This window comes from Mercenaria mercenaria, chromosome 18 (assembly GCF_021730395.1).
Source record: "Mercenaria mercenaria strain notata chromosome 18, MADL_Memer_1, whole genome shotgun sequence".
Classification (NCBI taxonomy): domain Eukaryota; kingdom Metazoa; phylum Mollusca; class Bivalvia; order Venerida; family Veneridae; genus Mercenaria; species Mercenaria mercenaria.
In genome coordinates this window covers 44,884,444-44,900,085 of record NC_069378.1, presented here as the reverse complement: position 1 = coordinate 44,900,085, position 15,642 = coordinate 44,884,444, and the positions used below count along the sequence as shown (strand labels likewise).

The window sequence follows — 15,642 nt, the reverse complement described above, 5'->3', positions numbered from 1 at the left end:
ATATGATATTTTTCAAAGTTTTAAGTGTAAAGGTCAAGGGCATTGGAAGGTCAAGGTAACCTATCTATAAGTGAGTGTGAAGGTCTTGTCACAAGGACTGTTCTGTGTGAGTATGACGTAAATCTCTCAATATCTCAATGTCAAGGTCTTGTCACCACAGTTGCTGTGTGTGAATATGCAGTAAATCCATCAAGAAATGAACAAGTTACACAAAGTAATGTTAAAATACGACTTTTTTAAGGTTTTCAGTCTAAAGGTCAAGGTCATTTGAAGGTCAAGGTCACCTATTAATATCTCAATGTGAAGGTCTTGTCACCACAGTTGTTGTGTGTGAATATGCAGTAAATCCATCAAGAAATGAACAAGTTACACAAAGTAATGTTAAAATATGACTTTTTTGAGGTTTTAAGTGTTAAGGTCATTTGAAGGTCAGGGTCATCTATTAATAGGTCAGTATGAAGGTCTTGTCCTAAGGATTGTTGTGTGTAAATATGAACCAAATCCATGAAGTAATAATAATTTTGTACTCAAGCAGACACAGACAACACCAAAGCTATGACAGTACCTCGACTTTTTCCTTGAAAACAGCCAAGCTAAACGCTGTCTTACTTCAACATATATAATAAAGACAAATGTGAAGTTTTTTTTCTGTCCTACAGGAAGGTATGGAATTCAGAATTATTTTCTGGTGATACAAAATATCTACACACACCAAATATTTGTGAGGACTTCACTACTTAAGCTCAAAATACATGTATCTATTGTATGTATTTTAACAATTTGTATCCCCTTACCTCCTTTTTTACTTTGTTCTGTTTCTAGTATGTTCTCAGCTGTGGCAACTGCATGGCTTTCACCACCAACATCCCTTTCAGAATCTTTTGTTGCTGCCTCTGTTTCTTTATCCTCCTCTAGAGGTTCTTAAAAAAATGTAACAAATTTAAATATTTCTAGGTGCACATATAACTTTCATAAAAACAGTACTTTTCAAACTCTACAATTTCTGGTTGTTATTGGACTAGCTAGTCCATCAGATCATGATCACATGAATGGGATAGTCTTATTAAGACACACTGTAACTGAACTAAAAATTTATGAGAAATACAAGCACTTTTCTAGTTGTTTTTAAATTCAGGAAGTTATGAAGGACAGACATCATTTTTAAGGACATTACCTTCCTGATCTAACTGTATGTCATCAAGACTTTTCCCTTTGAACAGGTGTATGTTACCCCCCTCCATCTCCAGAGGATCTTGCTGATTTTTTGCAACCTAAAATATATTTTCTAAGTACAGACTTTTTGTAGTAATTTTCCCGACCCGGCTAATATTGTTTGGGTTATCTTTTCTTTTTGAAACAAGAATACTTTACAGTATTTTACAGCATGATGTAAAATGGTACAGCACTGTATAAACGGAATATTATAACAGTGTATTTGGGGACCATGTGCGGGCTTGAACCTTTTGGAGTTTGGGGTCGTTTGCAAATGGATCACACCAAAGGCATTGTAGCACTTCATGCAGAGTTTTCTTTTTAGACTAATTACAGTCAATGAATTAATGGGGAATACTCTGCAAAGACTTAAGCATGTTAAGTGAACAGTTAAAAAACAAGATATCTAACATGACTATTTCATACTGTTGAAAACATAAATCCATATCATCATTAGTTGCCGAGACAACTGAAGACAAATAAATTTTCAAATGAATCCTTTCAGTAGTTACTGAGATATATCCATTGAAGTAATAATGCACATACATTAAGTATTTTGTCTATGTTCAAAGGCAGGTAATTCAGGAAACAGAAACTGACCGGGCAAATAGTATGTCAAAAACTTCGTAACAGTGGAAGTAGTTTGCGCCAAGGTTTTTAATAGTGTAAAAATCATTAAAGGGCTATAACAGTGCAAAGACTTAAGTGACCAAGAAAAAAATAGGTCACATATATCTACACTTCATTTGTGATATGTGCTGAGTTTCATTGCAATGCCTTCAAAAGAGTGGAAGAAGTTCGTTGCCCCAAGAAAATGCAGACGGGCCAACCGAAACCCACCAACCCACTAACCAACCAACTGCTGTGCTCCAACATTGTATATATTCCCCCAAAATTCCCTTGCATAGGTATAAAAACTGGATTCATTTGTTTGAGTTTGGTTTTCAAACGTCTCACAGCCATATTTCAGTCATATACAGGCAGGCAGTTTACCTTTTTTTGTGGTGTAACATTGTAATGACATTTAAGAGTTTTTGTATAGGCTCCTTGGTTTCTTACAAGTACCTGCCAACTCCCTGAACAAAAGCTGTCCGAAAGACAGCGTGCTTGCTTTTCTCGTTGCTTGACTCTGAATAAGAGCTTTGCCAGTAAAAAATTCTAAATTAAAAGGGCATAAAGTCATAAAATAAGTCAAAATTCAAATCAGAGTTATGGGAATGTGTCTCTGGTGTAGCTTTGATAGTAAAAAAACTATTTTGAGTTTCAAGTCAAAGCTTTTAAAAGTAACGAGATATTTGACTTTTAACAAGAATTCTAAGTTAACAAGAGCTGTCTGATGACAGCTGCTCGACTATTCGAAGAATTGATTGAAGAATGGGGTCAAAATATTTCCACAGATATTCAGACAAAAGAAATAAATAGATTACACAAACAATGTTCCCGTATTTCTTTGATTTCGATAGTCTGCACTAAATGGCAATGTATGACCAATTTCAATCCTAAATCATAATGATAACAAGTGTTCAAAATTTAAAAGCCATTTTGTCAATAGTTTTTACAAACGTGGATTGTATGAAAACAGAACCAATTCAAAGTCAAAAGGGCCATAAATTTAGCCAAAATAGTGCAGAGTTATGTCTCTTTCTACAGATGAGGGCTATATACTAAACAAGTGATAAAGTTTCCAAAAGCCATATGTCAAACACTTTACAAAAAATATGAACTGGTACGGAAACTTAACCAGGATTTCTAAGTCAAAAGGGGCCATAATTCAGCCAAATCCTTGATGGAATTTTTGTACTCTTGCCCATAACTGGATATGGCGATGGTAAAAAGGTGTTGAAAGTTTCAAGCTTTATCTTAAAGACTTTGTCAAAATATGAACTGGTACGGAATATTTACCAAGATTCTAAGTCAAAAGGGCATAATTCAGCCAAACTCCTTGATGGGTTAAAGTGCTCTGCCTATAACGGACATGGTGATGGTAACAAGGTTGAATGTTTCAAGCTTTATCTCAAAGACTTTGTCAAAATACGAAATGGTACGAAAAACTTAACCAGATTTCTAAGTCGGGAAAGGGGGCCCCAATTTAGCCCAAAATCCTTGACGGGTTATGTACTCTTGCCTATAACTGGCCACGGTGATGGTAAACAAGTGTTGAAGTTTCAAAACTTTATATTAAAGGGCTTTGTCAAAATTTTGAACTTGGGACGAAAAACTTAACCATGATTTCTAAGTCAAAAGGGGCCATAATTCAGCCAAAAATCCTTGATGGAGTTATGTGCTGTTGCCTATAACTGGCCATGGTGATGGTAAACAAGTGTTGAAAGTTTCAAAGCTTTATCTCAAAAGACTTTGTCAAAATGTGGACTGGTACGAAAAACTTAACCAAGGTGTGATGCCGACGCCGTGGTGAGTAGGATAGCTCTACTTATTCTTCGAATAGTCGAGCTAAAAAGGGGCATAATTCTGTCAAAATTCAAACCAGAGTTATGGATATTGTTTCTCCTGGTGTAGACTTTGATGGTAAATAAGTATTTTAAGTTTCAAGTCAAAAGCTTTGTTAGTAACAGAGATATTTGACTTTATCAAAAACTTTAACCAAAAATTCTAAGTTAAAAAGGGGCATAATTCTGTCAAAATTCAAACCAGAGTTATAGGAATTGTGTTTCTTGATGCAGACTTTGATTGTCTATAACTAGTTTAAATTTAAAGTCAAAAGCTTTAATAGTAACAGAGATATTTGACTTTATCAAAAATTTTAAAAACAATTCTAAGTTAAAAAGGGGCATAATTCTGTCAAAATTCAATCAGAGTTATGGGGATTGTTTCTCCTGGTGAAGACTTTGATAGTAATTAACTCTTTTAAGTTTCAAGTCGATAACTTTGATAGTAACAGAGATATTTGACTTTATCAAAAACTTTAACCAACGGCGACGCCGACACCGGGGTGAGTGCAACAGCTCTACTTTTTCTTCGAAAAGTCAAGCTAAAAATGGCAGGAAGTTGTTGCTACCAGGACTTAAATCCATGACCCTCCGCACCTGAATCCATGGCTCTACCAAGCTAGCCAGGCAGCTATGAGCAGTTTACCTTGATTTCTATAAATAATATGCAACAGAAACTATTAAAACCTCCTTCAATTAACAAATATTTGTAATTACCTGAAGAGTATCTTCTGGTAGTCTGTCAAACTCTCTATGAACTTTGATGTTATGTCCGAGAAAGCCTGCAAATGTATCTAATTCATTTTCCTTCAGATTAATCATCTGTGAAATTACTGCAATAATAACATAAAACAAAGACAAATCAGAAGTTTGCTCTGTCCTACAGGAAGGTTCAGTATAAAAGAAGTACATTTTCTGGTGGTCTAACATAAAACAAAGACAAATCGGAAGTTTGCTTTGACCTACAGGAAGGTTCTGAATAATGAAAGCATAGTTTCTGGTGATACAAAGTATCTACACACACCAAGTCTTTGTGAGGACCTGGTTACTTAAGCACAAAAAATCTAATATAAATACATGTATTAAATTGTATGTATCTTCTTACTGCTTTGTTTACTTTGTTCCGTTTCTTGAATAGTGTCCTCAGCTGTGTTGCTGACACTGCTTTCACCACCGGCATCCATTACTTCAGTTACTTCTACCTTATCGTCCTCTACAGGTGCAGTGTGAAGTTTTTCCTGACCTACAAGAAGGTTCGGAATAAAAAAGTATATTTTCTGGTGGTCTTACATATAACAAAGACAAATCAGAAGTTTTTCTGGTGATACAATATATTTACACACACCAAGTCTTTGTTTAACACCATATTAACAGTCAGAGTCATTTAAAGGCGGCCTGTTACCCAACGCGTCTCCTGGGTTTCTTACCAGTACACGTCAACTCCTTGCTAGTAAAAGGCAACTACCCCACTTGAAACAGTAGTGGGTTGCAAAAACTCCTTAGGGTGTTGTAACAACCCAGGCTCAAACCTCGGAACCTAAGCCCATGGCTCTACCAATTGATCTAGCCTTGCGGCTCACCAAGTCTTTGTGAGGACCTGACTATTTTTTTATTATTTATATCTTCTTTAAGAAAATCTTACATATAACAAAGGAAAATCAGAAGATTGCTTTGACCTCCAGGAAGGTTCTGAATAATGAAAGCATAGTTTCTGGTGATACAAAGTATCTACACACACCAAGTCTTTGTGAGGACCTGGTTACTTAAGCACAAAAAATCTAAATACATGTATTAAATTGTATGTATCTTCTTACTGCTTTGTTTAATTTGTTCTGTTTCTTGAATAGTGTCCTCAGCTGTGTTGTTGACACTGTTTTCACCATCGGCATCCATTACTTCATTTTCTTCTATCTTATCGTCCTCTATGGGTCCTGTAAGTTTTTCCTGACCTACAAGAAGGTTCGGAATAAAAAAAAGTACATTTTCTGGTGGTCTAACATATAACAAAGACAAATCAGTAGATTCCTCTGTCCTACAGGAAGGTTCTGAATAATGAAAGCATAGTTTCTGGTGATACAAAATATCTACACACACCAAGTCTTTGTGAGGACCTGATTACTTAAGCACAAAAAATCTAATATAAATACATGTATTAAATTGTATGTATCTTCTTACTGCTTTGTTTACTTTGTTCTGTTTCTTGAATAGTGTCCTCAGCTGTGTTGTTGACACTGCTTTCATCACCGGCATCCATTTCTTCAGTTACTTCTACCTTATCGTCCTCTACAGGTGCAGTGTGAAGTTTTTCCTGACCTACAAAAAGGTTCGGAATAAAGAAGTATATTTTCTAGTGGTCTTACATATAACAAAGACAAATCAGAAGTTTTTCTGGTGATACAATATATTTACACACACCAAGTCTTTGTTTAACACCATATTAACAGTCAGAGTCATTTAAAGGCGGCCTGTTACCCAACACGTCTCCTATGTTTCTTACCAGAACAAGTCAACTCCTTGCTAGCAACAGGTAACTACCCCACTTGAAACAGTAGTGGGTTGCAAAAACTCCTTAGGGTGTTGTAACAACCCAGGCTCGAACCTCGGAATCTAAGCCCATAGCTCTACCAATTGATCTAGCCTTGCGGCTCACCAAGTCTTTGTGAGGACCTGACTATTTTTTTTATTATTTATATCTTCTTTAAGAAAATCTTACATATAACAAAGGAAAATCAGAAGTTTGCTTTGACCTCCAGGAAGGTTCTGAATAATGAAAGCATAGTTTCTGGTGATACAAAGTATCTACACACACCAAGTCTTTGTGAGGACCTGGTTACTTAAGCACAAAAAATCTAAATACATGTATTAAATTGTATGTATCTTCTTACTGCTTTGTTTAATTTGTTCTGTTTCTTGAATAGTGTCCTCAGCTGTGTTGTTGACACTGTTTTCACCATCGGCATCCATTACTTCAGTTTCTTCTATCTTATCGTCCTCTATGGGTCCTGTAAGTTTTTCCTGACCTACAAGAAGGTTCGGAATAAAAAAAAGTACATTTTCTGGTGGTCTAACATATAACAAAGACAAATCAGTAGATTCCTCTGTCCTACAGGAAGGTTCTGAATAATGAAAGCATAGTTTCTGGTGATACAAAATATCTACACACACCAAGTCTTTGTGAGGACCTGGTTACTTAAGCACAAAAAATCTAATATAAATACATGTATTAAATTGTATGTATCTTCTTACTGCTTTGTTTACTTTGTTCTGTTTCTTGAATAGTGTCCTCAGCTGTGTTGTTGACACTGCTTTCACCACCGGCATCCATTTCTGTTGTTTTTTCATTCTTCTCCACAGGGTCTTGTAAAGAAATGCAAAGAATTTTAGTGTAACTATGTCTCATTTAAGGTGCCGTCACAGAGCTGTAATTTTATGGACAATGAACAACAGACACAATAAGAAAGTCCTTGTTTCTTCAAAAAAAAAAAAAAAATATTTCATTCAGTAGTGATACAAAGGTATTACTCATGATAATATATGGAAAATCCTCAGGTGTGTCCATTGACGGTATTGTTCATCAGTGCTCATGAAATTTCAGCTCTGTGGCAAAGCCTTAAGAAGGTGGTTTAATTACGCATACGGTAATAACACTCTTTACTGCAAGAAACAATCATTGTAGCCACTTGCATTAATCTTTTAGTTACAACCAAAATATATTTTCTGTGGCTGACAATAGTCTCAAATGTAGAATGCAAAATGTTTCTGTGACATCTCCTGCTTCTTTCAGAGTTTTATTTATTAAAGTCTGTCTCACTCAACCAGTTTCAGCAGCTGGTTCAGAGAATGTTTAGCCAAACTTGTTAAAAATACACTAACACAACTGAAACATTAATATCTCCAGACACTTTTTTCAATTTTTCGATATAGTGAGTTTTCGAGTCAAAAATGGCAAATTTGTAATTTTCCCCATGGATCTTTATGCAAAAGACATTACGTCGCTTTTCCAAACTGCAGTGCCCACAATGACGTTCATTATGGACGGACATCAATGGCATCACTGTAAACGAAAGCGATTTTTCCATAGAGAAATAAAAATTGTACCTGTATAAGAAAACTAGCCAAATGTTGAAAAAAGCTTAAAATTCCCAAGGGTCACTTTTTTTATAGATTATCAAACCACATTTATTTTACCAATAAAGCCAATCATTTCATCAGTTCAGTTAAAGGTTGATGTAAACCTCTTAGATGAGAGAGACTATAGTGCAGTATTAACTTAGTTCTTCACTATGTAACATCCTACATGTATAACACCCTTCTTTCATTATTTTTTTGCTTAAATGTGACACTTGTAACAAATCTACTTAACATGTCGTACACATGCCATCTAAACATCTGTTACAGATTACGGATGGAAGGAGAGATGCCATCCCCATTAGCCATGAAATACACAAGGGATATTATCATGACTTCATCATAGTACAAGTCCTCAAATTGTTACCAGGTCCTCAATATGTTTTGCATCTTAAAGATATGTTTGATTGAAGATTCAGATATGCTACATATGACCAAAAGTGATTCATCCCTCTGCACTCTCATAATTTCAGCCAAAAATAAGTTCACAACAGACTAAGAGTCAACCTTCCAATACAAGTATCACACTCGCATATTTTGATGTTCTTTATTCATATAATTCAAATCCTTAGTTACTTTATTCTGGTAAACTGAAATTCTTTTTTCTTCCAAGTATGTCTGGTTAAATATACCCGTGAGTCAATTTCATTCCCTCCATTAAGTTCCTTTACTTAACTGTTCAATGCTAGTAAAAATCTACATTGTGAAAGAATCTGTGCACCCAAGATCCAAATTCGTCTATCATGATTTGAACTGTAACAAGTGAACATATTTATGGTTTATTATTCAATGAAGAAATTATTATATCTCAGATATAATGTAATTGCAATATATAAATGTAAACTATTGAACTATATTCAACATATGATGTATATTAACAAATGTATTCACTTACATTTTATTTTTTAAAATATAAAATACCTCCCTTTATTAGTGATCAACTTAAAAAGGGAGGTAATTTAGTGATTCAAATAGCTGTAGAAGTAATATTTTCTACTGTAATCTAGCAAACTAAAATAACTTTGTCATTTTTATATTATATTTACTTTAAAAAGGTAACAAATATATATTGAAAAATGATAATTAAACTGATTCAAAAGTAACTGTCCCCCTATCATATAGGTGCAGTAAGAGGTCATGTCATCTACTTTTCCGGTCCCTCTTATATATAGCTAAAACAAGGTAATGTCTGAACTACTTTGAAAAAGTTCAAACAAAACAGAAACAGCTTTTGAACTGTAACAAGTGAACAATCTACTTTGCAATTTCTGGCATTTCAAAGTCAGAGCTCCAGACTAGTATTAGAACAAGTCACTGAAGTATTGCAAGTATTACAGAAGTACCTGATTTACTGATTTAGGGACAGGAGTGTTTTAACAAATATAGTTTTACTATTTTTGTTGCAATAGCACTCAAAATATTTGTCCATTTGAAAAAGACTTATTCCATGATGTAAAAGGTCCTTATTTTCCTCCATTCACAAGCCAAGTTGGAAATTTCTTGAGTGGTACTCCCAGAAATTTGGAAATATATTGTGTTATCACCAGATCCGAATAAGTTTACTATTTCTGTTGCCAAGTGCTGCAAAGGAGGTTCCACGATGATTTGTCTAATGCTCAAGTGAGCTAACAAACAGAACTTCAACAACATACCTGGACATGTATAAATATCTTTTCTAGGAGCATTTCTCTACAATAAAGCATAGTATACAAACTTGTGAGATAGGGTTTCAAGCAGTAACTGTTGTCCTTCTTTTGTTGTGTAAGCTAAACACAAATGTATACAGCAGAGTACAGCTACTTGCAGGAAGGTCAGTAGAAGTGCTCTGGCATAGCAAAATCACTTGTCAACCCTTCTCTTTTTAAATGTTTCAGGTACACAGGTCTCAACCATAAAACAAATTCTTTCATAATCTTAATGCATTTTAAAATGCCGCCAAAATATTCTGTAAATGTTTGCATACAGTATTCTCACAGTTTATTATAGTTTGTTCAGAATGACGACCTTGAGAATATTTTTCAAACAGGTTTTTATTATCGTCTGAATTAAGACACCAGGTATAGAGCAAACATCGACATCTTAAGCGATCATTCGCATTCAGATATTGTCTACTATTACAACAAATAACACAACATTTCACTGGTTGCCTCAGTATATGCACAGGTGCCCATGTATAAAGTTTGTCCAATGAACTACGTTGTAACAACCAATGTGATTTTCATTAAGGAAGGACCACAGTCCAGTTATCGACACCCTATAATTCCTATTACCACGAAAATTCAGCAAACTATACCAGTAATTTGCTCCACAGTTACTAGCCACAGACCAACTGACAATTTATTGTTGAGGAAAATATCTGCAAACTGCAATGTCACAACTCTCCCATTTCAGCCAAGGCCTGTGTATCTGGCACTTAGCATGTTAACAATTACCATTATTTTTAACTTCTCCTTAGCAGGCATGCTTTCATTTTGTGCATGCGTACCCAAAGTATTGTTCACTGCTGGGCTTTTCCTGTCTTTTTCAGTAACGTAATATTTAGGTAACTTTGAATTAGTTTAATTAGTTTAAACTTATTTATTTAACATCTCGTGTAGAGCCAAGTTCTTGTAACTTATATTAACTACTCTTGATGACCGCTTCCTGGAGTTCTGACCAGTACTTGCACCAAAAGATGGGCTTGTGGAGGTCACAGTCAAATTCCGCTGATTCGAACCCACAAACTCTGAATGATGAGTCCGACCTTGACCTCGTCTGAAAGGGCTTGACCCAAGATACCTACACAGACAGACAAACAGAGGGGATGCATAAAATCTACGTGCTAAAATCACAGACATTCAACTTATGTTTTCTAGCACCAAGTTAGCAACTGGTTAATAGTATGTTCAAAAGTAGTTCATTCTGTTTAAAAATGAACTGTTACATACCCTTTGCCAGAAGGCTGTTGTGTCTTTATAGTCATACCGAAGTTCATCACCCTTGTACACATCTTTTAGTGCATAAATTGCTAATTTTGGTCCTGTAAGACTGACTCTGACTTTGCAGTTAGGCCTTCGATGATCGTCATTTATCATCCGGCCACAACCAGATGAGTGTGTTGCATCAATGCTGAAAACACAGGCTTCATATTTAGCAACAAAGAAAATTGCATGACATCATCTGGGATTCATCCCAGAATTTTTCTGTGAAATCTTAGTGTGTGACTGTAGAGACACTGAATAAACACAAAATAACAAGCCAAATTTAAACCTCTGACCTTAGTAACCCTTATTTTTTAAATTGTCTGTTTGGATGGCAGCCTCAACTGCAAGAAACATCAAACAGTAAAGTGTTGGTAAATTTCTCTAGTCTTGTGACACCTGCACTCTAAAATTACAATGTGTGTACATCAATTACGACATGAAATCATGTGCAGTTAAAATGGAGAACTGTACACAGTCTATACAATACACTGTAAAGGGAACAAAATAAACACAAGAAATACTAAATGGGGCATCAATCTGCCGAGGTTCCAAATGGAGTTGCAGAAGCTGAGTTTCCTTATGTAGATGAAGAAAATTTTTCATTGTCACTGCCTTCAATAGTGACTGATATACTGGTGTTATTTCTAGAGCTCAAAAAGGGCAGGGTGCTGCCTAAAAGGGGCAGGGTGCTGTCTGAAAGGGGCAGGGTGCTCTTTTAGCCATGAAAGTTACCATAGCAATAGTTGCATTTCTAGATGTCTATAGTTAATACGTATACCATTTATCTTTATTGCACACTGAAAAGAAATGTCACAGAATAAAGTGGTAAATCTTCCCAAAACCAGTAACATAGTTTAGTAATTACAAAGGCTTTTTACTTATAATATACTTTATAGCTTAGGTTGAATCATTCAAGCCTTTGTCTTAAAAAATGTCACCAAGAATGTCAACTTATTCATATGAATATGAAATAGTGGAGGGCCTTAATATAAGCTTAATCTTGAAACCAAGATCATGTTGTAAACAACTTATAGATGTTGTAAACAACATATAGTAAAAAGCCTGCTTCAGGTCACATTGTAAACTAATAATTATCAAAAGCCATGTTGTATTGATCAGGTCTTTCACCAATATTTCATTAACAGAAAAGTGCTATTACAGTCAGGTTAAAGTTTACTAAAACGCATATCCAAAATATACTATCCGGATACTGGTACACTTTCGGAATATTGTCTGAAAGTAGCTTTTTTTACCTGCCAGTTTTTACTCAGTTTACATGACCCACTAGGGTAAACCAGAGATAGGTCCTCAAATTCTGATGTTTCTCATCATAAAAAATACACAGTCAGCTTTTTTGAAGGAAATATGGAAAAATTGCATACGGCATCGGGAGAAATAAGACTCGTGAACGGACATTCTAAACTTACTTTTACTTTCGATACTGACATTAAAATTTGTGTATTTTCTAGTTGAAATTACAGTAGAATCAAACTGCATTAACTGATATATACTTATTATACTAAACAACGATCTAATTTAAACTTTGCACAAAGAAATCTAGGGCACTTTTCCATGCTCGGTAATCAGCTGGCCGCTTACGAATGCCTTTGGGACATTACACAGGATCCATACACTTTATCAATTAGTTTTAACACTTCTCATTACCTGTGTGCACTCGCCATGAGGTAATTTGCTAATCAAAAAATCGTCGAGGCATGTCAACAGGAAAATTGGCGGGATATAGTCGAAGATCAAGAGGGCACATTTGCAGGGCAGCGTGGCGGCAGTAAAAAAGGGCAGGGCGGGGCGTCCCGCTGCGTCGCTCTAGAAATAACACTAGACTCTTTGTTAATAACAAAACCTAAAATAAAAGAAAATTCTGTAACAATCATTTTCATGTTTGTAAACAATGCTAGGATGCTAGCTGTTCTTCAGAAGTTGTTTAACCACTTGCGTTGATGGCCAGACAGCCAGCGGGCAATCACAACACATCATCTTAGTGCAAAAACGTAGTAACTGCCTATATAAACTATAAACAGTTATTACATTTTGCCACTGAGGTTTTAGTTCATCAGTAATGCTGAATAATACAATATACAAATGATACCTTTGAAACAGATTAGGTTAATGTCAATTTACTTACCAGAACTGTTTTCCTTCATGATGGAAGAAAAAAAGGAAGCTTCCTTTATCATGTGGAGTATTAAACCTCTGTATACCATCTTTCCCCGAGATCAGCTCTCCTTCATAGTAACAAACCAGCTGTCCCTTTTCAATAGTGTCCGAGGCAAACACACCTGAACCTACACAGATGATAGAACTGAATTATATAAATTTAAAGGTGTCGTATCTGACATGTGAAGGACATACTGGAAGAATTTCGCTGAATATAAGTGAATGAGTACTGCAAACCACATATAAGCCCCCTGCCAATTTAGAGCCCTAACTGATGCCATAGCCAAAGTTAGCTTTACCACAGCATAACTCTATTTCTAATACAGGTCATTTACAGTATGAAGCAAACTACTGAATCAGTTTTTGTCATTGACAATAATCTGTAGTAGTATGATTTGTTTTTGCAATTTCTGAACATCTCACTTATGTACTGCAACCTTTTTGTCAGTTTTCCTGTTAAAAAATCCCTGTAGTGACTGTGTTATCAAGCTTAATCTGCTGTAACATAGATGGTTTTTGCATAGCCATAGCGTGGCTCATTTTCCAGGCAATTTTCCAGGCAAATAATCAACAGACTGAAAGCAACCTTCTGAGCAGGCCGTTATAAAGGTCATACAATAATCAGCTGTAGCACAGTTTTTTTCCGCTCAGGTTGTTTGGGGTTTAACCCCGGCCCATATTAACAGTCAGAGTCATTTAACGGCAGCCTGATATCTATCGCGCGTCTCCTGGGTCTTTTTACCAGTACACGCCAACTCCTTGCATGCTAGTAATTACACAGTCAACTACCGCACTTGAAACAGTGGTGAAAAACGCCACAGGGAGTTGTCGCCACCCGTGCTCAACCCCGCGACCCTCAAAACGTGGGTCCATGGCTCTACCAATTGAGCTAGTCGGGCAGCTTTTTTCACATTCATTTTTCTATACAGATCATCTATAATTTGCAGGATTAAATATAAGTCAACATCTTTACTCCAATATCATTTTGAATGCCAAATGTGTCAAAAAATATGCCTGTCATTGAGTGCAAATCAAAAACAATGTAGACATTGATAGTAAGAAATTTATTTTAAGTTTTAAGTGAATATCTCTAAGTAATAATTATAACTGAATTAAACTCAAGTGTAGACTGGTACAAAAAAAATTAACTGGAACTTACTTTGGATTGACTAAAAGACATGTGGACCAGCACAGTTCTAACCCTTCACAAAAATATTTAAGTAAAAAATATTGCATAATTAGAACCGTCAAAATTCAAATCACAAGTTACGGGGATTATTTTTATCTGATGTGAATACTGATACTAAATAACTACAGTAAGATTTAAATTAGTATTTCCGAATCACTCACCTATGTAACTGTCAATAAACTTCACTTCTAGAATTCCTTTTTCTTCTGCCGACACACAGTCAGCGTTCTCCTTCCCTTTTCTTGGTCTCATCTTCACGTTTAAAATACTGTAAAAATAAAATCATGTTTACATGCAAACACCAATCAGTGATATAAATCAAGTAGATGCATCTGTGAAACACACACTACACAGACAAGATGCTTTCAAGTCTATGGCCATAAAACTCTGCAATGCCTAGCATTTGGTCATCAGTCCAAATTTCATATCTGTATCTCTGTTTTAAATTTGTATTTTTAGACAGTGGCTTTGAAATGACCTTGACCAGAAACATCGACTCATTGCACTTAGGCTTTTACATAGTCAGCCCATCTGTATCTCTTACCATTTTAAAGTGCTTTTTTCAGTGACAGTGACCTTGACCAGAAACTTACTAACTTTATAGTCATCAGCCTAAATTTCAGATCTGTACCTCTTTTTAAAGTTCTAGTTTTAGTAATATTGACCTTGACCAGAAACATTGCTTCAAAAACAATAGTGGTCATGTACTATAATTGTAGTCAATTTTTGAAGACCAATTATCCAACAAGAGGGCCATGATGGCCCTATATAGTTCACCTGAGTTCATCCTGGATCTATATATAACTGGAATTTACAGAGCATCTGTATCTAAACCTAAATTTGCAGAAGCACAGCACAACATCTTGACAACTTTCTACATGATTAATGTCCGAAACACTGAATATGGTATTAACACCCTTATGCATGATGCAGTGTGCAGTGTTAAAATGTCTTAGAATCTGTGTTTAAATTAACAGTATTTGCATTCAAACGTAAGTTCGTCTGTATTGCCCAATAACTCATCTCTCATCTGCCAAACATTTAGGGTGAAATCTGCATCCACAATTGGTGCATGTATGGTTTTTCACATGCATAGCAGTAACGTGGACCGTGCAGGGTTGTCTTTGGCACCCAAAATTCGCTTGCAACTCTTGACAAGCTCATGCTATTGCTACATGAGTCGTCGCCTCCTCTAACAGAGTCGGATCAAATTACACATGTTTAAAACGCAGCCAATATGAATGAAAGCAAGTTGAACTCATTTTACAAAGTAGTAGATTTATTTATTTGTTACTGTATCTATTTTTATTTATTTATTTATTTATCTATTATTTATTTTTAATCTAACTCTAGTTATTCGCTTCAAATATAGTAACAGTCTTTACAATACTTATCTTGGATAAACTGTTCCTCATATATAGATTGTTTGGAATCCCTTAAGCCACACATTAATTAACATTAATAAGTGTGTCTAATTCCGAACGGCTAATTTGATCTTTCAATGTTTTGCATAATGAGAAATGCAGTT

General features: G+C 35.4%; 1 protein-coding gene across 8 annotated transcripts; it reads right to left on the bottom strand.

The window, feature by feature from the left end:
* Nucleotides 1-456: 456 nt before the first annotated feature.
* LOC123565679 (midasin-like) lies at nucleotides 457-14,478 on the bottom strand. 8 transcript variants are annotated; one of them, XM_053530218.1, is made up of 11 exons: nucleotides 14,276-14,478; nucleotides 12,894-13,053; nucleotides 10,715-10,895; nucleotides 9,440-9,476; nucleotides 6,918-7,016; nucleotides 6,545-6,679; nucleotides 5,835-5,972; nucleotides 5,474-5,608; nucleotides 4,765-4,902; nucleotides 4,377-4,492; nucleotides 461-920 (listed from the first exon to the last, which is right to left on the bottom strand). In XM_053530218.1, exons 1-11 carry the CDS (start codon nucleotides 14,364-14,366, stop codon nucleotides 912-914), a joined length of 1,239 nt encoding a protein of 412 aa, XP_053386193.1. In that variant the 5' UTR covers nucleotides 14,367-14,478; the 3' UTR covers nucleotides 461-911. The 8 variants fall into 8 exon arrangements, with proteins under 8 accessions (XP_053386197.1, XP_053386195.1, XP_053386193.1 ...); XM_053530217.1 differs by having other exon boundaries at nucleotides 467-920; nucleotides 5,847-5,972; nucleotides 6,906-7,016; XM_053530216.1 differs by having other exon boundaries at nucleotides 468-920; nucleotides 6,906-7,016.
* Between the last annotated feature and the right edge of the window lie 1,164 nt (nucleotides 14,479-15,642).